This window comes from Paroedura picta, chromosome 16 (assembly GCF_049243985.1).
Source record: "Paroedura picta isolate Pp20150507F chromosome 16, Ppicta_v3.0, whole genome shotgun sequence".
NCBI lineage: Eukaryota > Metazoa > Chordata > Lepidosauria > Squamata > Gekkonidae > Paroedura > Paroedura picta.
The window spans coordinates 11236253-11258633 of record NC_135384.1 but is presented as its reverse complement, the minus strand read 5'-3'; the positions used below and the strand labels follow the sequence as shown (position 1 = coordinate 11258633).

The following is a 22381-nucleotide window of genomic DNA, read 5'->3' as shown; positions in this document are numbered from 1 at the left end:
GAAATCAATAACGAAACTCAGATTCTGCACCCAAACGTCTTTGAACGCTCTATCACTGGATATCTATTATCCAGTAGCAGTAACCAAAGGAAATCCACTGTATGAAACCCTTATTCCTGTATCACTTGTCTCAGCATTGGGCCAACAGCGAGTAACATCTGCGTTACAACAGTAAAGTGGAAATCTTCAGATGCTCAAGAATCCTGACCATGGCTGAAGAGGCCATTTACCCGGCAAGCCATTCAGTTAGCAAGATGAAGGAACATTTAACATGTCTGTCTTGCTGAAATTGAAAAGAGGGTCTGATTCACATTGACACATTTCTTGGGTCCATCTTCCTGACCATCTACGGTAAGGCTGGTAGCAGGCAGATGGCAGTTCCTGTTGTCAAGACCAGATCAGTAAACATCAATGAAGGGGAAAATAGTAAATGGAGGTCCAAGTCTCAGAAAACCATTTTTTTTTTGTGATTAGCCCCCAGCTTCAGTTTTTAAATGTTCAGAATAGAATTTTGGATTCTCTCCGTTTGTACTATCTGAACTAAGTTCTGCAGAAGTATCAACTGATGAAAGAAAGCAAAAGGAGACAGGAACAAAGCCCAAAATATCTATATATTTATTGCTTTTGAATTTGCACAGAATCTAGAGGTCCGTGCTCATTTGAATGAATCCCTATGACAAGACATAAAGAACACCAGCCAGGATATGGAACAGAATAAATACATGAGCCACAAATATGCACTGTACACAGAGAGTCTTGTCATTTCGTTTCACATAATGCTTGCAGAGATAGCTGGAAATCTTTGCATTTCAACAGATCTGTGCTGTGGCCATAAACATAAATGCTTCAAAAATATTTTCTCCCCGTGTTTTTGATCCTATGGTGCACACTGCTCATTCCAGCTGACACTCAGGTGCTGAACATCTTTTCAGACCTATGCATGACTTGTGATAGCGTATCTCTGGAATCCAATACAAAATTTTAAAAATGTCTTCTGGGAATAGCACCAGATCCTCCTATTCATTACTCATTGACTTTCTTTGTCTTCTGCTGTATTGTATAACCCAACTAATGTTATCTTTTGTTCAGCTTCTGTTTCTAGGATACCTGGCTCATCTAGTTGAGCTGCTTCACATACTTGATTACTGGCTCCAGTTTCAAGTGTTGACTTGCCTGGGCAAACAAACCATATGAAATCCACTATTTTATTGCTAAATAATTTTACCTGGCCTCAACCAGGGCCAGGGCCTTTTCAGCCCTGGCCCCAACCTGGTATAATGAGCTCCTGGAAGATCTGAGGGTCCTGATGGAGTTTGTCAGGCTCCACAGGGCTTGTAAGATGGAGCTCTTCTGCCAGGCGTTTGGTTGAGGCCAGGGTGGTTACTGGAGCTATCAATCTGTGGATCCCGCCCTATTTTAACAATCCGCCCCCTCGATCAATAGGATTCACAAGGTCATCTATTCAGGCCCTTGGCTGGAACAGTTATTGTTTTTTAGAGGTTAAGGAGTTATCATGCCGTCATCTATTTTCCACGTCTCTCTGTATTGTTAAGGGATTTTATGGGCTTTCATGTTGTAGTTTCATTGGTTTTATAGTAAATCTAGAAATCTACACTATAAAGGTAAAGGTAAAGGTATCCCCTGTGCAAGCACCGAGTCATGTCTGACCCTTGGGGTGACGCCCTCTAGCGTTTTCTTGGCAGACTCAATACGGGGTGGTTTGCCAGTGCCTTCCCCAGTCATTACCATTTACCCCCCAGCAAGCTGGGTACTCATTTTACCGACCTCGGAAGGATGGAAGGCTGAGTCAACCTTGAGCCGGCTGCTGGGATTGAACTCCCAGCCTCATGGGCAAAGCTTTCAGACGGCTGCCTTACCACTCTGCGCCACAAGAGGCTCTATCTACACTATAGCATAGTGTAAATCACCACGAGATGGTCTGTTGTGAGAGGCGGTATAAAAACCCAAATCTAAATAAATAAAATAAAAATGAACTTCAAATAAATTATCTTCACCACTTCCAATGCCCTGCCTTCCGGTGAAGAGCGCACGCAATCAACTTGAAGTCGTCAAGTGTAGAGAAAGAAATCGAGTGATGTGTGCACATGTGTAAACTGACCCACCCAGAAGTCTCAGTGGCATGGAATAAGACCAGTATCCTGTCACCTCTTAAAGGGAAGCTAAACATGGAGGGGAGGTCACTGGGCGGACACCAAGGAAGCTCTCTTCTCTACCAGGATTGAAGAACGGATACATTTTCTCCAAGAACTCTACAGGGATTGACCTAATAGAACACATTGACTGAACATTGTAAAAGGAGAGCGTAGCTTCATCCAGGTTCAGAAAAACACCAACAACTGTGCATGGTTCATTCTGACTATCAGTTAGGCTATTTCCTCCAATGCAGTGATATTGACTTTGGAACCACTGCATACTTACATACCCTTCCTCCAATGGCTTTTCCAGCCTCTCACTTATTAGTCTGTTCCTTACCGTCTCCGAAAGTACCCCGAGCTCCCAAAAAGTTTTGTCTCCCACTTCCACCTCCCAGTACAACTGCCCTGAAGAAAACCCTTCGTGTGCCACTGCAATCAAAGACCCTTTGAGGGCCTTCTCTCTGAAGTACGAAGGATTCAGTTGAATTTGGTTTTTTCCTTTGGTGGTGAGTTTGGGATGCGTGCACTGAGGATCGAAAGTGATATGGACTAGAAAGAGAAAAAAGCAATGATGTCATTGATAGAAAAGAGGACATTAAACTTCAAAAAAAATTTAAAAAGAAATAACAAGGGGAATAGTAGCTGGGGAAGAATCACAGAATCATAGAGTTGGAAGGGACCTCATGGGTCATCTAGTCCAACCCCCTGCACTATGCAGGACACTCACAGCCCTCTCGCTCATCCCCTGTAACCTGCCACCCCCTTGAACCTTCACAGAATCAGCCTCTCTGTCAGATGGCTGTCCAGCCTCTGTTTAGAAATCTCCAAAGATGGAGAACCTACCACCTCCCGAGGAAGCCTGTTCCACTGAGAAACCACCCTAACTGTCAGGAACTTCTTCCAGATGTTTAGATGGAATTTCTTTTGAATTAATTTAATCCCATTGGGTCCGGTCCGTCTCTCCAGGGCAAGAGGGAACAATTTTGCTCCATCCTCCATATAGCAGCCTTTTAAATACTTGAAGATGGTTATCAGATCCCCTCTCAGTCGTCTCCTCCCTAGGCTAAACAGACCAAGCTCCCCACATCGAATGATTTCAAGAATTCATTTATCCTGGACCACAAATGGACCAGAGAGATGACTGCAGTATGGAAATTAAATCCTCAGAAACGTTGGATGTGACAACTTTGTATAGTTGTTAAAAGTATCATGCTAGGGTCTAGGAGACACATGACTAAATTACTGTTCTGCCATTAGCCACTTGGAAAAACCAAGCCCTCTGACCCAGCAGTTTGAAATATCTGAGGAGCATAAGAAGTTACCCCATCACAGTTTTTTTTTTAAATCAGAGTTATCCAGAGCCAGCTAAGTGTAGTGGTTAAGAGTGGCAGCTTCTAATCTAGCAAGCTGGGTTTGATTCCCCACTCCTCCTCCACATGCAGCCAGCCAGGTGACCTTGGGCCAGTCACAGTCCATTACTAACAGAACAGTTCTGCCAAAGCTCTCAGCCCCACCTACCTCACTAGGTGTCTGTTGTGGGGAGAGGAAAGGAAGGTGATTGTAAGCCGCTTTGAGACTCCTTCGGACAGTGAAAAGCGGAGTATAAAAATCAACTCTTCTTTCTCACTTGACTCAATTAGATGGGCTACTTTACAATGGGTGAACAGATGCGTTCACAGCAACAGATGCATCAAGCACCTGCCAGAGTGTTTATAAAGCAGTGGGCTGGGATGCAAATCTAAAGAGTGAGAGTTCCTAGGGGTGTGTTGTATTTATATGTTACCATACCTGCATGGGAAGCTGCCCTTCTGAATTCTGCAATGGAAAACAACAGGCTGCAATGACATTTGCCATGCTTAACAGCATATTTTGAAACAACTGATCTTGCATGATTTCAAAAAAGGCTCTGTGGCTTACCCAATTCTGCCATGGTTTTCTCTGAAATGAAGGAAATTGCCAATTTATTATACACAAATCTTCTGGCAAAACACTGGTGCTATCGCGACCAAGTATGAATGGCTACGTATCTTTATCCATTGTTCCTCTTATATATTTGTGAAACAGGCCTTGGGGTGGAGACTGTCCTCCCTGTCTGAGATGGAATTGGCCCTCCCTCTCCACCTCCCATCCTCCCTCCTTGCCCACTTGCAGGGGGGGGAAGATTCCCTTTCCTGTGACCTGCAAAGCGCTCTCACCGCCTCACAGAAGTGGCAAGAGTGCTTGCTGTGCCCCACGGAACCAGCCACGGCAGAGCTAGGACCCGGCAAACGCTTTCACCGCCTCTGCGACAGTGCTTGGCGGGCCCCAGGGAGGGGCCTGGGGGGGCCCTTCCAAAGCCCATTCTTATGAACGGGCTTTGCAGCTCGTAGAGAAATAAAAAGCGTTGAATATGTGTGTGTGTTTAATGCTGTCAAATTGCTTTCTGCTTATGGCAACACCATGAATTAATGTCCTCCAAAACAACCTATCATGCTCCTGCAAGAGAGGGAATTGCTGGATGTTCTCTCAAAAATCACCATCTTACCACAATCATCTTGCAGTTTCTTCAAGGCTGCAAATGAACAAAGTGATAAAATTCAATTAAACATTTAGAAAAAAGAATTGTACACACACACAAAAATAGAGACAGTATGGGCCTTTTCTTTTCCCTTCTAGTGTATATTAATGTACTTTAATGTGTGGGGGTTTTAAGGGTTTCTCGTTTTACCATTCTATTGTAAACCACCGCGAGTCTTTGAAAGCGGCGGCATATAAATCAGAGTATAAATAAATAAATAAATATTTATTTATTTTTGATTATTTGGAATACTTAAAATACTAAGCATTGTAAATTTTGGAAGAGACATGTATTCAGATCCCGTTTCCATATTTAGGCCAAGCCCCTAAAGCAACCAGACACATTCTATATTCTAAAATTCCAGACATGTTTTCAATTGGGGGTTGGGGGGTGGATTGCTATTGGGACTAGAGTTTCCTAATGTAACCTTGCATTGGATCAGAGTACTACCAAGATTTCTCTCTGAAATTAATTGGGTATTGGATGGTCAGGGTTTCTTTCTTTCACCCAGTGCTTAATGGATTAAGTTTTATCACGGCAGCAGCTGAACAAGAGGACCGAGTTTTAGATGTTATAGAGGCTCTTCAAACAGTTGTGTCGGACACAGAAGCCAGGCCCAGAAAGTGCACTTAATATTCATGTGCTGGACCAGCACTGTGGAGTCTGGTGAGAGTTCCTTTGCTCAGGAACTACCATTGGCATCCAGAGATAGCAGCAGTGGTTGCAGCAGCATCTGGACCATCAGAACGCTGGGAGACAACCCAGGTGCCACTTGAGAAGCTCTGATGTCTTGTAAACAGCTATTACCATTGCATGTATTAGTCAAAGGAGCCCAAACATGAACCTGACCTTGCCATCTGACTTCTGGAGAATGTCAGGTGCAAGTTCAAGAGTGTATAAAATATACCCCCTGCAAGCAACAGGGAACCTCTTGCTTTCAAAATGTGTTGGGAATCCATTGCTTTGAAGTTTGGTAAACATTTTGATAGAGGGATGAGAGTCTGTTTAGAAATATATCAATTCATGGACCACCATGAACCACCAAAACTACTTGAAAGCTTATGGACAATTCATGGTGTCTTGCCACTAACTTCAATTTACAAACCATAAACCATGGTATTTTCCCCAAAAGCAGTTTCCTAGGGCTAGGGAATCTTCTTTGAGGCGCCATAACTCAGGTCCCCGAAGTGCAATCTGCATATAACTTGGAGAATGTGAAGAGGAGTGTCAAGTGGAGATAACAGGCAAGTCTGATGTCTATCACTTTCCCTGGGTCCATTCTACACACTCCTGAACCTCCTGAGCCTGTCATTTCTTCAGAAAATAATTACCTGGAGGGGCACCACCAGTAGGAGCATAACTCAAGCCCCATAGATCCAATTCTGACCAAACATGGAGGGCAGATGTAGTCATCTGGAGAGTTCCTGTGGGTTTAGTGTCCCTAGCATGCCAGGGGGGATTCTGCTACATCATGAACCTCATTAGACAGTTTGCTTGGCTCCTAAAAGTTTGTGGCAGTTCTAGGCTCATGAACAACAAACTGAAACAAACCAAATTTTCCTGGTTCATGCCCATCCCTACACCCTAAGCAGGACTGTAAAGATTTGTTGACATATTTAACTTGACCTTGGAATTACCTTCCTGAGTTTCAATTTTTTCTTTTTCTGAAAGAGGAAGCAAATGGTAGAGTCAGTCCCAACATGGTTTGTTGAATACAATGTTTATTAAAGCACACAAAGAAATATCCTTTATATGAATGAAGCTGAATTTAACTGAATGTATTTAAGCCGAATTAAGCTGGAGTTTAAGTTGCTAGACCTACAGAGCGACCTAGACTTAGAAAATCGTCACAATTTCTGCTTCTAAAAATATCAATATGTGGGGTATCACCAACCAATGACTTTTTGGGAGGGATTTTCTGTTCTCAATTTTTCTTTTTATGCTTTGTACAAAACCAAACAGTGGAGGAACTTTGACTAAAACAGCTAATATGGTATATTTTTGCAAGAACATCTGAGGAAGTTATTTTTCAACTTTCAAATTATACCGAATAAATTATCTATGAGAGTGCAGTCCCAGGCAGATCGGACTACAATCTGAGCCGATTGGATGAACAAAAAGGCAGTCTTACCCAGGTTAACTTTAAGGCATGCTATTTCTGAAAGACAGAAAAATTACATTATTTGAATATTGTTAGAAAGAGACCACACAAAACAACGTTATTAGGAAGGTAACCTTTGTGTCATCTAGTGATGCCAGTCTCCATGTGGGACCTGGGAATCTCCCAGAATTACAGCTCAGACTGCAAATAAAGCCAGCAATTAGCACTTCAAGCCATTATGTTTAAGACAGAGATCCTTGATCTGTGGAAATCAAGCTAAAACTGCTTTCTGGGGAAAATCAATCTGAAGTGAGTGGTTATGGGCAAAGAGAACTGTTATGGGAAATAGAAGACTGAATCAAACTACATGTTCACATGATAACTGACACTGGAGAAATCAGAAATCAGCAGCAAGTGCCTCAAACTCTCCCCCCCCCCCATGGTCACTGATCAAAGGTAGAGTTTTGTAGTTTCAGGAGTGTTTCACTGCCACAAATATCATAGGGTAATTCCTACTAATTTACATAGCAATACAGCTCAGTTGCCAGGGCAAATGGCATGTTCATGTGATCGCTGACAAAGGCAGAGTGCTCGAGCTCCCTTTGGTAGATGCAGGACTGTGAGCAGAAAAGGGGAGGAGACCAAAAACACACTGAAATTTACACATCACAAAAGGAGTGTCCTCGGCGCTGTAACATGGGAAAAGTCTGTGAAAAGCAAGTTTCAGAAGCCTCGGTGTTAACATGCTGAAGGCACACCGGACAGCATTTCCAATGCATAACCAAAAATGACACAATGGGTTTTGCATAGTGAAACCACTCACAGATGCATAGTTAAGAAATAAGATGTTGTTTTTAGCAGTCTTTTTGCGACTTTTCGGTAATGCAAAATACCCCCAGGACTTTTTCTTGTAGCCTTATTGGTTATTCCACCCTATATGGAAACAGACTGGGGTCCTATCTAAACTTCAGTCCTATGAAAATTTTGTCTGTTCTCTCAGTAATCATTTAAGAAGCCCTGTGTGGGTGTCCAACCTCATTTTCTTAGAGTTTAAATGTCTATCTGTACCTCCAAGTTCATAAATTACCAGACAGAACTGGAGGGAAAGCTGACTAATCTACTAATGTATTGATATGACAATTAAACATTTCTACTGTTACTTTAGATTTTATGAGCCTCTTGTGGCGCAGAGTGGTAAGGCAGCCGTCTGAAAGCTTTGCCCATGAGGCTGGGAGTTCAATCCCAGCAGCCGGCTCAAGGTTGACTCAGCCTTCCATCCTTCCGAGGTCGGTAAAATGAGTACCCAGCTTGCTGGGGGGTAAACGGTAATGACTGGGGAAGGCACTGGCCAACCACCCTGTATTGAGTCTGCCATGAAAACGCTAGAGGGCGTCACCCCAAGGGTCAGACATGACCCGGTGCTTGCACAGGGGATACCTTTACCTTTACCTTTACTGTTACTTCTGGCTTTCCCCCACACACACACACTTGGGGGATTTCAGTGCATCTGACACTACATCTTTCCTTTACTTTCACCTGCACAGAAAGAAACATTTTAATTCTTGATGTTATGTAATTGGCCTATGCTTTTGTATACTGCCTATGTAGAAATACTGCAGTATATGTCTAGGTCTCATTATTCTGTGCAGAAATGGTCTCAGATTTATATATATACAGTTTTGATACTAGAAAAATAAACACCTACACTTACCTTCTTCCATCGCTTTCTGTTCATTATCTGTGTATATGGAAATATGTATTAGGACTATAATCCATGTTGAAATATCCAGTGGTTAAAATTATATTAACTTCTGCAGCAAACAACATTGAAACTTTATAAGATTCTCATCATATACAGGGCTTGGGCAATTGTCATCCTCTTAGTCCTCTTACAGCAATGCCACCTGGCTCTTTCCAACCACCCTAGCTTTTCAACTTCCCTCGTTGCTTCTCCCCATATATCACAACAGAAATCAATGCAGCAACCAACCTGATAGAGCTAGCTTGTGATGGTTTTCTGAAATGATATTAAGAACAGAATAGTTAATGCACTACTTATGATTTTCATGCAGTACTGGGGAAAGTTTGAAGTCCTTTCCATGTATTCTACAACAGCAAATGTGCACATGTGTAGATGGCAGAGCATTGTAGCCTATCTTGGATCTCTATTGTTTTTCAGTTTTTTTTCTGCCAATATGGGCATCAGTGTCCTCTTTGACTGCAAAAAAGGAAATGCATGGGATTATGGGAATAGTATGGAGAAAAGCCAAGTTAGATAGGGGTGGTAATAAAGAGGGGAATTGGGTGAGATTGGGTGGAAAAGCTGGCTGGATGCTACTTTTTAGATGTACACCAAAAGAAGTATTGTGCAAAGGAAAGCAGCACTTTTAGATTATCACAGAACAGAGCATGCACTCATTCCACACATGTTGAAACATACACTCGTAGAACGAAATATACATTCAGTTCCACATAGAATGGAATATGTACTCATTCCACCCTTTCAATGTTTTTTTTGTAGTTGGATTTACCTGTGCAAAACAAGAAAATCTACTTCTAAAGTGCATTATCCAATGTGTGCAGAAGGAGCCATGAAAACAGTGCTGATATAACTTCTTCATCCACATTTTCCTGCACTACCAGCTCTGGAGTACAATTTGTATAGCTTCGTAATGTATCTATAGACATACTAGATATATTGCATTTTGAACATAACACATTTTTATGGCGATAAAAATGTACCCATACGCATCTAATACCTGTGTCTACGTATTCTAGGACAGTGAATACTTACTTCTCAGTGTGAAATATACAGCAGTGATCACAACAATGCCAAGTACCACAGTCACAAAAGTGGCCACCATCCAACGGGAGTTGGATGGAAAGAAGATATCTGGAAAGAGATCGAAGTCACAATGATAAAATTTCTATACTCCCCCCAAAAATCACTTTAGTCTCTAAGGAGCTACTGGGCTCAAAGCTAGCTGTTCTACTCCAGACCAAAACAGCTACCCTCTGAAATGAATGTTTTGTATTGTTCATGATGCACATTCTGCACAGTTATCTTCCATTTCTACTCAATGCCATTTCACACTCACCTGCAATGGCAACCGAAGTTGATCCTGCTGATGCCTTGGTGGATTTGCTAACAATTCTGCAGGACGTGGAATTCCCAGAGCCTGGCAGTAGAAGAACAGAACTTGCAAGGTTGGTGTTGTCTGGAGTAGCTGTGGCTGGAGCCCCCAGAAGTTCCTGTCCTTTGCCATCCACCCAAAGCAGCTGGAGATCAGGAAACAACATCTCAGATGTACAGACAAGTCTGATTCCAGCGCCTTCATATTGGTCCAGCACAATCAAAGGACTTCTGCTGTTACCTAGGGACGCAGGAAGTAGGCTTCATGTAAACCAGAGACACTAGGAAAGCTTAGTACAAAACATATGTGCCAGGAAACATGCAAGCCTCAGAGACGGAGTTCACAAATTGTGCTATATTGCTTAATTTAGCTTTATATACAGTATTGTCCTTCATCTGTTGGACTGCAACCCACAGTAGATCATGTCTACCAGCATTTGAGAGAGAGAGAGAGAGAGAGAGAGAGGAGGAGAAGGAGAAGGAGAAGGAGAAGGAGAAGGAGAAGGAGAAGGAGAAGGAGAAGGAGAAGGAGAAGACGAAGAAGAAGAAGAAGAAGAAGAAGAAGAAGAAGAAGAAGAAGAAGAAGAAGAAGAAGAAGAAGAAGAAGAAGAAGAAGAAGAAGGTTAAAGATTAGGGAAGTCAAAAGGAAAGAGAAATTGAAATAAAATGAGCTTGATCCAACCAGCTTTTCCATGGTGACAAAGGGCGAAGGGGGTTCCCAATAATCCATTAAAAGTCCATAATGAGTATCATAGAACCTGTGTGGACAAAAGCCATTAGGGGTATGTGCCCTTAATTCACAGCCCTTTTTAATTACGTGAGCCTTCACACTGGATCAGCTAAATATTTAATTTGCTATTGTATTGATTAAATCTTCTTACCCTAGTTTTAAAAATCACACAAACCCAACTTACCCAGAGTCGAATGAATCACAAACAGGAATGGCAGGAAATAGTTCCATAGGGACTGGGTCTTCCATGAGGAGAATATAGCCATGCAGCAAAGAAGAATCTGTGGATCAGTGCTGAATATTCAGAAACATGTAGGCCCAATTTATGAGTTTTCTCTTTTCCCCAAAGTATTGGTGTTTCACGGACCCGAGCCTAAAATTCACTATCTGGCCTGAGCTGTTCTTGTCTCTTAGCTACAACCTTTGAACATTACTAGTGAAATATTAGTTTTGGTCTCACTTTGTATTTTACAGCATGGAATCAGTTACTGATTAACTGTGAACTGAAAATGAAGTGGTGAAGAAAGAAGTCGTAAAATGAACATGCTCTGTATAAGCCAACTGTCTTCTAGGATCCAGCAAGAACTTCAGCAAATTTAAATTGAGTCCAATAGTATCCTTACAAGCCATGCTGAGATGATACCTTGTCCTGAGACCAGAGAGTTAGATTCGAAATTGTTCCCTTCAACCTTCCAGGACATTCAGTCTTCCAGGACATTCAATAAGGGACCTGAAAGTAGCTGTTTTATTGCAAAGGAACTTCAAGAACAGATTAGAAAGGGGGATTGCAGAAATGCAAGTTATTACAACACTCAAAACAATAGCATACCCTGGTCTCAACAAGGACATAGGCTTTTTAACTCACTATGCATGTGACCTCATTCAACCCTTATATATATTTCTTACAATCCCCTCTTCTTTTTATTTTATTTTATTTGGGCCAATGTGACTGTAATGTGATGTTAGTACTATGTAACGTAATTTCGAATCTAACTCTCTGGTCTCAGGATTGGATAACTTGCCGGCACAGCTAGTCTCTTGTGGGGATGCTTCCATGCTTGGGTGGAGATGGATGGGGGCAAGCAACTAGTCTCTTTTAATTATTTCTTTCCACAACTGGGAAAATGTCTGCTATTAATTGCCAACATGGACCGTTTTATTTCTCCAATGTTTTTGTGAACTACAACTGAACTCAAAAGGACTGAATAGCTATTTTAACAAAGAATTATCATATGGCATAACATGGCTTGATTTAGATATTATGATACAGTTTACTAATTTGCCGTTAATTTACTTTTGCCTTATACGTGTACGCTTATGATCATTGTTTCGTTTAGCCTTAGGAAGAATGCATGCACTCAAAAGCTCACACCTTGAATAAATCTTGTTGGTCTTAAAAGGTGCTATTGGACTCAATTTTTGCTGTGCTACTTCAGATCTATCCAGCAAATTAAGTCTTCTTAAAATCCCAAACTATATCTAGTATCTAGTTGTACCTACGGAGCAATTTGAAAGACAAAAGAGACACCAAGTAGCTTAGAATTTTTCATCGTTGAAATCTCAGGACTAGCTCAAATATGAAAACAAATGTAATTTGTAATCCTCATTATTTAGCATCTAAATCTATTTTCTTAATCTGCTGGCTGGACTATGCTGTAACAAGTGTGCATGCACACGAAAGCTCACACCTTGAATAAATCTTTGTTGGTCTTAAAGGTGGCATTGGACTTAAATTTTAGTGTGCCACTTCAGACCAACATGGCTACCCACTTGGATGGATTTTTTTTTTCTAGTTGCTCAACATATTGGCTGGATAAACACCAGGCCGTAAATGAATCTGAGCCATGAAAATCTGTCCATCACTAGCCATCTGTCCACCACTAGCAATGAATCCAAAGAAAAACTATGCACAGTTCAACAAAACATGACGGGAAAACACCATAATACCCTGTAGAAGAAATTATGGACCTGCAATTATCTCAGGAATTGTTATTCATCATCTTTCTCCCCAAAGTCACCGGGATTTTTAGAGGCAATGAATATAATTGAGTAAATAAGTCTGAATGTATGTACAAAATGCCCTTGCAATGGTCAGCTCTGGGGTTAAGGACCAGACTGGCAGCCCTCCCTCATACGTGTCTTAGTTTGTTTTCTCAAGATGGTTGGCCATGTTGCGACCACTTTATTACTTCTGCTACCTCTTGCTCTGTGCAAAGCAGATCAGCTAACGTGCAACCCGAGTGAGCTTCCACACATCCTCCGCGAATATTATCAGCAAGGAGACTTTGTTATTGGTGGGATTGTTTCTCAAGTTTTCCTCCTTCCTGACTCTATAACCTTCAGTGAAAAACATAAACTCAAACCAATCACGTAAGGATATGGTTTGCACAAGATGCAACGTGCTAGATGTGTATGATTATTGAACTCTAATTGTAGGTTTGCATGCCAGGAAACAGCCGATCTAAAAAGAAATAATATTAGAACTTAACAATGGCTTGTTGAGATTAAGACCCATGGAATCAAGTGAGCCTTACCTCTGAGCCCACCCTAGTCTATTTCAAATTCAGTTGTCAATTATAAAGAAGAAGCTGGCAGTTATTGGGGGGGAGGGCTTCAGAATTTGACAGTGATCTTAGCCAGTCTCATTTTACTAAAGAAAGCATCTATGACTGAGAATTAAGGAGATCATGAAAGCAACCCCCAAACAGGAAGGACACTGCATGAAAGCATCATTTGCAACAGTGGATCAGTATGTAATTGCACCTTAGTCTGAAGTGTCTCTTATGGTCTCTGAGTCAAAATAAGATGAAGACAATGTTAATGATAGTAACGTATGATCCATGTTCTTAACAAAGACACTGTATTCTGTCTTCACATGATATGTTTGGAGCAGAATTCAGGGGATTCGTTAAAATAGCAAAACATTTTAAAAAACGGAAAACTTTCATTCCACATTTTTCCTTCCAAGGAAAATTACCTAATTTAATCAAGGATGCTGTTCCCAGGAAAATGTCTCCCTTTGTACTGCGTTACATTCAATCTTTCCTTTATCTTTATTATTTTGAAAGTATTCATACTTTGCTCCTAATCATGATAAAAATACATGTGGCTTGAATATTTGCACATCCCATGGCTAATACTTAGAAGTGTGATGAGGGGAGCTAACTTATAAATCATGTCACTCTCGTTTTAGTGCAGTACCAAAGAACTAACTGCATGTCATTTTTTGCTCTATGTTACATTGAATGTTTCCTTTGTCATTATCATTTTGATGATATCATTTTGATGTATCATTTAGATGATAAAGATAGTCAAAGTCAAATTTTATTTACGGCCATTCAGACCCAAGTTTAAATACACCATTAGAATATTTGATGGATACCAAAAGAGAAACATTTAAGATAAAAAGATGTTTAAGATCACAAATATAAAATGTGTCATGATTAGAACGCATTGTTGAAGCAGCATTGGCTAAATATCAAGTCATTGTAGCATTTAGGGCTAATCCTGTGTTGAGCAGGGGGTTGGACTAGATGGCCTGTATGGCCCCTTCCAACTCAATGATTCTATGATTCTATGATTCAGTTAAATCGAGGAGGAAACTTTCTGTCCTACATATATACCATGACATTTAATGTCAACAGCACAAAATTTAGCAGTGCAAAGAGTTGTTTGTCAATTTCCATCATTAAGAAGTTTCTTAACTTTATGATGATCAAGGTATGCGTTGCTTGAATATTCACACACACTGTGGCTAATGCTTAGAAGAGTAATGAGGGTAACCAACGTATAAATCATGTCACTCATGTTTTAGTGCAGTTCCAAAGAACTACCAGCATGTCCTTGCTTTGGTGTTTGCTGTGACTGAGATCAAGGAAAACCCCAAGATTATACCCAATGCAACTTTGGGGTTCCACATCTATGGCAATTACTTTGATGCAAAAATGACTTATCAAAACACCCTGAGTCTTCTGTCCACCTGGGATAGACCCATTCCCAATTTCAACTGTGATATTCAGAAGAATCTAGTGTCCATCATTGCAGCACTCGACTCTGAAACCTCCGTTCATGTTACCAACCTCTTAGGCCTCTATAAGATTCCACAAGTAAGTCATAGAGCTTGATAGGTTTGCCGTTTTGACATGTGATTTGCATCTCTCTCTCTCTCTCTTTTTGCAAAAGTTGGGCTTTTCTATTGACTAGGTAAGTGAATGAGAGACATGTGATTGGTATTAAACAGATAACTCTTCCTTATTTTAACAGACAATATCCATCCTGGAAAAGCAATTTTAAGAACTCTCTCACTGGAGTGGAATGTCAATTGTAAACTATATAACCCAATGTGCAAAGCATTTCTGCGATGTTTCTGTCTTCTGATATCCTGCCACCAGTATAAAAGTGCTCTGCTGAATGAGACCAATGTTTCATTCTCTTGCGGCATTCTTGTCCAGATGTGGCAAAGCAGATGCTACTTATGTGTAAAATGGAAGACCGAAATATTCTACTGAACTAGTAGTGGTAATTTATTAAGTGTTATAGCTCCAAGCCTTAACGCCATACGAAAGACGAGTTAAGACAACAATCAAATGCAATAAAAGTTCTGAAGTAAGAGTACAATTCTAAAGGTACAGAGTAGGCTTAGCCATAAGGGAAATAAAATACAAACATATCTTCTTTAAGAATTGACATGTGCAAATTGTTTCCTTAATTTAATCGTTGATAGCATGAAGGAGGCAACCCTAAGAGTATCTGTCTATAAAAAACTAATGCTTAACTAGTTCTATGCTTATTTCTTTAAAATTAATATTGAATGTTTATATCAAAGCAAGAATAGCTAGCTTGAGACCTTTTCTGCACAAGGGGAAAAGGCTGGGCTGGCGCTCGTATGGCAGCAGGGGTAATCTCCACTTCCCATGACATCAGCACCCTGAGTCTTCTGTCTACCTGGGATAGACCCATTCCCAGTTTCAACTGTGATATTCAGAAGAATCTAGTGTCCATCATTGCAGCACTCAACTCTGAAACCTCCCTCCATGTTACCAACCTCTTAGGCCTCTATGAGATTCCACAAGTAAGTCATAGGGCATTATAGGTTCACAGTTTTGACATGTGATTTGCCTCTCTTGTCCAGGGGCTGGCTCGAGTTTTGGCCGGATTTGTCTCAAGATGAGGAAAATCACCAAAACTGGATTTGCCATTTCTTATCATGCTTCACAACAGGGAGTAAACCAGGCACAAGCCTGTGTGGAGAGAGAAACGCACAACCGTCCCTTCAACATTTTGTCTGCCCTCACACCCACCCTCCCTTCTCCATTTTCTGCTTGAGTATTCTTTTAATGGTGCAGTCTGTGTTACCGCAGGACCACAAAGCTACTTTGCCTAAGTTAAAATAAAATGTTCCCTTAAGTGTTCATGATCTTTTTGAGATCAGGCAGGCAAAACACACCCCCATTTGTATTTTCTGGCTGTGGGGAATGAACACAGAAAGGGGGGATACATGATGAAGCAGCCCTATCCTGATCAGCTAGGTCTCTGTGCTCTTTGTTTTTAAGCCTTACTGTTTACACACAATCGCTCTTCAGGGTCCAGTTGCCATGTCCAGCCTCTCACCAATCTACCAGAACATAAATAGAGACCCAAACAACACGAATCCCAAAAGGGGGAGGAATGCTTTATCATTGTACAGCTTTTGTAGCACATATATAAATCTATCTGATCAAGAAGACCGGTATGGACATATCTTGAGTAAGTGCCAATTATTATACGCTAGGATTCACAATGAGTTTTACCTCAAAGAAATCTTGTTTCAGCAAGTGCTTGGATCATGTAAAAGATTTGTAGTCTCTGCCCTAGTTTGAAGAATTTGTTTGCTTTTATTTAGGTTGCTTACTGCTTTGTCAATGAGAAAAAACACTTCCCATTCTTGCACCAAATGGTCCCGAGTGAAGATTATCAATACAGAGGAATTGTTCAGCTCCTTCTTCATTTCCAGTGGATTTGGGTCGGAATTGTGGCAATGGATGATGACAAAGGGACAAATTTCATGCAAACTCTGATTACCATGTTTTCTGAGAATGGCATCTGTACCGCTTTCACTGAAAGGCTACCAACCATGGTATCCTTGTTAGATCCTCTATACTTAATGGAGTACACGGAGAGCGTGACCCTTTCTTTAGACCTGTCCAATGTTATTGTTCTCAGTGGCCATACTCAAACCATGTTTGCTCTGTTTGCATTCATGAATTTGGCAAAACTTTCAAGTATGGCGGTGACAGCCATGAATAAGGTATGGATTCTGACGGCAGAATGGGAATTCACATCAAACACGTATCAAGAAGGTCTGGATGCACTGGTCTTGAATGGCTCCTTATCCTTCGCCATTCAATCCACTGAACTGTTGGCGTTCCAAAATTTCCTTCGAATATTAGATCCCGATGATCCAAAAGGAGATGGCTTCATCAGGGTCTTTTGGGAGCAGGCATTCGGCTGTTCGTTCCCGGGTTCGAATACAGATGACGAAGACAGAGAAAACTGTTCGGGGAAAGAGAAGCTGGAGCGCCTTCCGAAGCCCGTTTTCGAAATGAGGATGACTGGCAGAAGCTATAGCATTTACAATGCTGTCCACATGATAGCTTGTGCCTTAAATGCCATGTACATAGTGGGCCACAAACACAGGGCAAGAGTAAACAAAGAAAGATTTAGTCCCTCACAACTGCAGCTTTGGCAGGTAAGGGTTCACGTCACCGCATAAAGAAAAGACACACCCCCATATCCTTTTACGGTTTTAATTTGTTATATGAGTTATGTTCTTAAAAATTATGTTCACGAGTCATTTCCATGCTCTTCAATGGGAGGTATGTTTCCAACTGTGGCTGTCTCCCCACCATTGAACTGGGTAAAATTCTCAGAAAATGTCTGCCTCAACCAAAAGACCCTGTCAGGATTAGAAAAACCCTGCCATAAATTAGCCTGAGTTTCTCCATGACAGTTAGATTGCTCGGTGCCTGGGAGCTCCAGGTCCTATATCATGCTTGCTCATTAAAAGTGGAACTATGTGTTTGTAGCCATTATCTCTGAATGTATTTTTCCATGAGGCCTCTCGGCTGGGCCAGCTTCTGCTAACCATAACACCTTATCTACCACTGTAGACAGCCAAGGACATGTGAATGTAACACTGTTTTTAATTGTATCTGGCTCCTCTCTCTTGCTCCCCTCCCTTGGGAACTTTCAAGTTTTGGGCGGGAGAAATGTATTGATAAGGAGAAGCGGGCAGATTTGACTTCTCTAGTCTAAGTGTATGAAGTACTTCTCAATTAAACTTTCTATTTCAAAGAAGTTGGTTGTGAGTCCTTTCAACGTCTGACAGACCCTTGCTGCCAGATATCGGGCAGATAAGATAGAGCTTTGCTGCTCTATAGCCAATGAAAAATCTCATTCATATAAGTGTGTGCTGGCAGAGACCTAAATGCTGGTCCCTTTGGTGCCTTACCATGCTGCACTGCATTTTAGAAATATTTTCCCCTCTTTCTGTTTCCAGAGTCAGACAAACAGCAAACCATGGCAGGATAAGTTAGGAGAGACAGGGTTACCTGTCCTTGTGCATGTACACTGGTTTTGTTTTAAAAGTAGAGTCCCCATCTTCCACAGGAACACGCTCAAGCACCCTCCACCCCCACCTTGGTGGGAGAGCAGAATGCCACTCCCTGCCACCATGCAGTGCCCCACACTCCCCTCCTCTGTTGCTGCCGCCTCCAGGCAGCATACTGGACTTTCAAGCACTGGCATTTTACGCATGCATGTGCTACACCAGGGAAGTCCATGTATGCTGGGGGATTCCCTCCACCATGCATACATGGGAAGCTCCAGGACATGCTGCCCCGACGCAATGCCCGACAGCAGCCCGACATGGCTGCTGCCATGCATATTGGGTCATACAGTTGGAAGGAATCTCCAGTTAACAGAAGAATTCCTGTGTTCCTACTAGAAATTAACATTGAAGATAAGTTCTTGTCTTCAGAGGCTTTAATATAATCAAAACAAGACTAGACTCTAGTCTAGTTTCATTGTGAAACTTCTTCAGCTTTGTAATAATGATTGCACTTGACAAAAAAAATTCAAACAGAGCACAAGGTCTCTTGGAAACAGAGCAGAGGTCATCAGTTTTGGTTTCAGCGGTGCCACCTAAGTTTGATTCTAGATCAATATTTGTCCTACCTTGATTTCTGGTCTTTATTTAAATGTAAAAGTTTGCATGTTAAGTACTCTAGATGATCTGTTATTTATAATAATAATCATAATAGGTCCATTTTTCTCCTTCTGTCAAATAACTGATTTGACATGAGTGTGCAAGAAAGACAATCCATACCACAAATAACCTCTAATAATGTTTTTGTTTACTTTGTTTAATTGTAGCTCCACTCATTTCTGCGGACCACTTCATTTAACAATAGTGCTGGAGATAAGGTGGCTTTCAACTCAAACGGTGAATTAGCAGCTGGATTTGATATTATCAACTGGATTACTTTCCAAAACCAATCTTTCTCAAGAGTGAAAGTGGGGAGGATGGATCCCTGGGCTCCATCAGGCAAAGAGGTCACCTTTAACAAGAAGGTTATTTCATGGCAGAGCACATTTAACCAGGTAGGATCAGACTGAGAGTTGAAACAGGGCTGAAGAGAAAAGAGTTCCAGTAATAATGTATACATCACTGCCACTTATAGTCTTTTAGGAGCCTTGAGTATGGTATAGGAGCATCTGTAAATGCTTGATAGACAGAACTGAGAAAATTTGGAATGTTCTCTGCTTCTTTGAAACAACCATAAATGAACTCAGGTTTTGTTGCTTTTAATTCTTTTAAAAGACACTATTATCCCAATGTGGACTATTTTAGATGTTTATATTATCAGTGGTGAACCCCCAAAGATTGACTAAGGATACAGTAAGGTCAACAACTTTCCTTCTTGCCTGGTTTTTCTGTGAATCACGGCATTATTCATTTAAATTTGCCCAGTTTAGTGGTTTAGCTATGTCTTTAACTCTATTGGCGTGAGTTGAACCTAGGCAAACAAAGAAATGGTGATCTTTCTCCTGAAAGGCTGAAATGTCTCCTTCAATACAGAGTTCTTTCTCAGATCAATTAGGTAATTAACATATGTTGATAAAATATAGAAAAGCTAATGAGATTAAACTGGGAAGGGGAGAAATCTTCACTTTTTTTTTTACGTAGGTGTTGCCACGTGCTGCATGTAATGACAAGTGCCAACCAGGTCACAGCCGAAAAAAGAAGGAAGGGAAGCCATTTTGTTGTTATGATTGTGTTCCATGTCCAGAAGGGAAGATTTCAGACAAGAAGGGTAGGAGCCATAACATGAAGGGCTATGAAGTTTATACTCCACTTGTTGCTTCCTGCTTTCCCCCACAATATTTCCTCTTTCTTTCCTCCTGGCAAAACCCATATCCTCATTTTTCCTTTCTTTCTTCTGTCATCTCCAAGTACAATAGATTTCAGTTTTTTCCTGTATCTGCATTTAGATATCCACAGATTTGTCAATGTTAAGAATTAGATATATAGATATAGCTTTTTGAGAATTATCCATTTACTTCACTGAATGAAATATGTGACAGGGGAGGTTATTGCTTTAGGATGCTTTGGGCTGATCCTGCATTAAGCAGGGGGTTGGACTAGATGGCCTGTATGGACCCTTCCAACTCTATGATTCTATGGCATTCTCAGCGAAGCTGAAATAATACCTGTTCTGCTTTTCAGATATGGACGACTGCTTCAAATGTCCAGAAGATCAGTATCCAAACGACAATCACAATAAATGCCTTCCTAAAGTCGTACAGTTTCTGTCCTATGAAGAACCTTTGGGTATCATTTTAGCTTTTTTGGCGCTATTTTTATCACTGATCTCCGCTTTGGTGCTTACAATCTTCATCAAGCACCAAAATACTCCTATTGTCAAAGCCAACAATCGGGATCTCACCTACTCCCTGCTCATCTCCCTCCTGCTTTGCTTCCTTTGCTCCTTGCTATTCATTGGCCATCCGCACACAGTGACCTGTCACCTGCAACAAACAACTTTTTGCATCATCTTCTCAGTGGCTGTTTCCTGTGTGCTGGCCAAAACCATCACTGTGGCTCTGGCTTTCCTAGCCACTAAACCAGGAAGCCAGATAAGGAAGTGGCTGGGGAAAAAACTGGCCGTCTCTGTAGTTTCTTGCTGCTCCTTCATTCAAGCAGGCATTTGTACAGTGTGGCTCTGTATTGCTCCTCCATTTCCTGATGTGGATGCCCACTCTCTGATTCAAGAAATAGTCTTAGAATGTAATGAAGGGTCTGCCATTATGTTTTACTCTGCTGTGGGATTCATGGGCGTCATAGCTATTGTCAACTTCATTGTGGCTTTCCTGGTCAGGAAGTTGCCAGACAATTTTAATGAAGCCAGGTTCATAACTTTCAGCATGTTGGTGTTTTGCAGTGTATGGGTGTCTTTCATCCCCACTTACATGAGTACAAAAGGCAAATATAAGGTGGCTGTGGAGATCTTCTCCATTTTGGCATCTAGTACAGGCCTGTTAGTGTGTATCTTTTCTCCCAAGTGCCACATAATTATGCTAAGGCCTGAACTGAACTGTAAGGATAAGTTAACAAAGAGACAATCCTAAAATATTTCCATTGTATTATTATGTGAAAAGAGGTAATAAAAAGAAAATGTTCCATAGACCACATTTGTTCAAGATGGCTTTTCTTATAAAAGCAACTGGATTGTCATTTTAATGTCTGGGAAAAATTAAACAGTTTTGTGTATTTGTGGTGTTCATTGAATGTATTTTTTTCCATTTTTAATTACAGAAGTTTCTAATTTTCAATGCAGTTTTATTGCACTGATCTATACATTGTATTTGTCTTGTAAGCCTCCTCAGCAAAGGTGGACAGAAAGGAGCCCTGAAACAGGTCTCATCCTTGGTCTACTCTGATCCCCCCTGCCATCCCAAAAGGGGGAAATAAAAAATAAAAAATGAACGCTAAATAGCTTCTTCCCACTGCAAGCCTCCTTCCAACTAATGGACCTTATGGCCAATCCTCCCCTTTAACAGCAGGGCTTATGGCCAATCCTCCCCTAGTCATATGGACATTTTACCAATAAAACTATGGTCCAGATTTTGCTAAACCAATCACTTGTGAATAGTGATACTGATTTCTTCCCATTGGTCATTATGATTATTTTTGCCATAATAAATAAGCTTAAAACTAATTCTGTATCAGATAAATCTACATTACCTTTCTGATATTTCTGATATTCGAATAAAATTATCTTGGACTATGAAGGGTATATTATCCTATTAAAGCACATGCACCAGAAGAAAAGGACCCTGCCTTCACTCCTTGAGTGAAGAAAAGGAAGAAGAGGAGGGTTTTTGTACCCCACTTTTCTCTATCCAAAGGAGTCTCAAAATGTTTTATAATTGCCTACCTTTCCTCTTCCCACAACTATGAGGTAGGTGGGGCTGAGAGAGCTCTGAGAGAAACTGTGACTGGCCCATGGACAGCTGGCAAAAGGTGTTATTTTTATAAAGGAGAACTTAAAGGAGTATAATCAAGCATGCAAAAAGTATATAAACCATACACAGAAGAATTATCTAGGGAAAATAAGGATTGAATGGGAATAGCTTTGGGGGAGAAGAAGCAATAGCTACCATC

The 22381-nt window shown here is 41.0% G+C and overlaps 2 protein-coding genes across 2 annotated transcripts; one reads left to right on the top strand and one right to left on the bottom strand.

Moving 5' to 3' along the window:
- Positions 1–601: 601 nt before the first annotated feature.
- Positions 602–11101, bottom strand: LOC143826363 (butyrophilin subfamily 3 member A3-like). The gene is made up of 11 exons (XM_077315137.1): positions 10862–11101; positions 9913–10188; positions 9609–9707; positions 8805–8831; positions 8526–8552; positions 6845–6871; positions 6351–6377; positions 4681–4707; positions 4074–4094; positions 3945–3971; positions 602–2705 (listed from the first exon to the last, which is right to left on the bottom strand). Exons 1-11 carry the CDS (start codon positions 10941–10943, stop codon positions 2170–2172), a joined length of 1176 nt encoding a protein of 391 aa, XP_077171252.1. The 5' UTR covers positions 10944–11101; the 3' UTR covers positions 602–2169.
- Positions 11102–13364: 2263 nt separating this feature from the next.
- On the top strand, positions 13365–21345 carry LOC143825206 (vomeronasal type-2 receptor 26-like). The gene is made up of 6 exons (XM_077313230.1): positions 13365–13426; positions 14492–14783; positions 16559–17404; positions 19090–19317; positions 19904–20030; positions 20444–21345. The coding sequence occupies exons 1-6, from the start codon at positions 13365–13367 to the stop codon at positions 21343–21345; spliced, it is 2457 nt and encodes an 818-aa protein (XP_077169345.1).
- Positions 21346–22381: the final 1036 nt, after the last annotated feature.

Bases quoted from the DNA above. Each gene is read 5' to 3' on its own strand.
- LOC143826363 (XM_077315137.1), bottom strand. From the start codon at position 10,943: ATGGCTATATTCTCCTCATGGAAGACCCAGTCCCTATGGAACTATTTC. The intron at 4,095-4,680 runs GTAAGATGGTGA...CCTTCATTTCAG, and splicing joins GAAACTGCAAGATGATTGTG to AGAAAACCATGGCAGAATTG. The intron at 3,972-4,073 runs GTAAGCCACAGA...TTTCCATTGCAG, and splicing joins GAAAACCATGGCAGAATTGG to AATTCAGAAGGGCAGCTTCC.
- LOC143825206 (XM_077313230.1), top strand. From the start codon at position 13,365: ATGAAAGCAACCCCCAAACAGGAAGGACACTGCATGAAAGCATCATTT. The intron at 17,405-19,089 runs GTAAGGGTTCAC...GTTTAATTGTAG, and splicing joins CACAACTGCAGCTTTGGCAG to CTCCACTCATTTCTGCGGAC. The intron at 19,318-19,903 runs GTAGGATCAGAC...TTTTTTACGTAG, and splicing joins GGCAGAGCACATTTAACCAG to GTGTTGCCACGTGCTGCATG.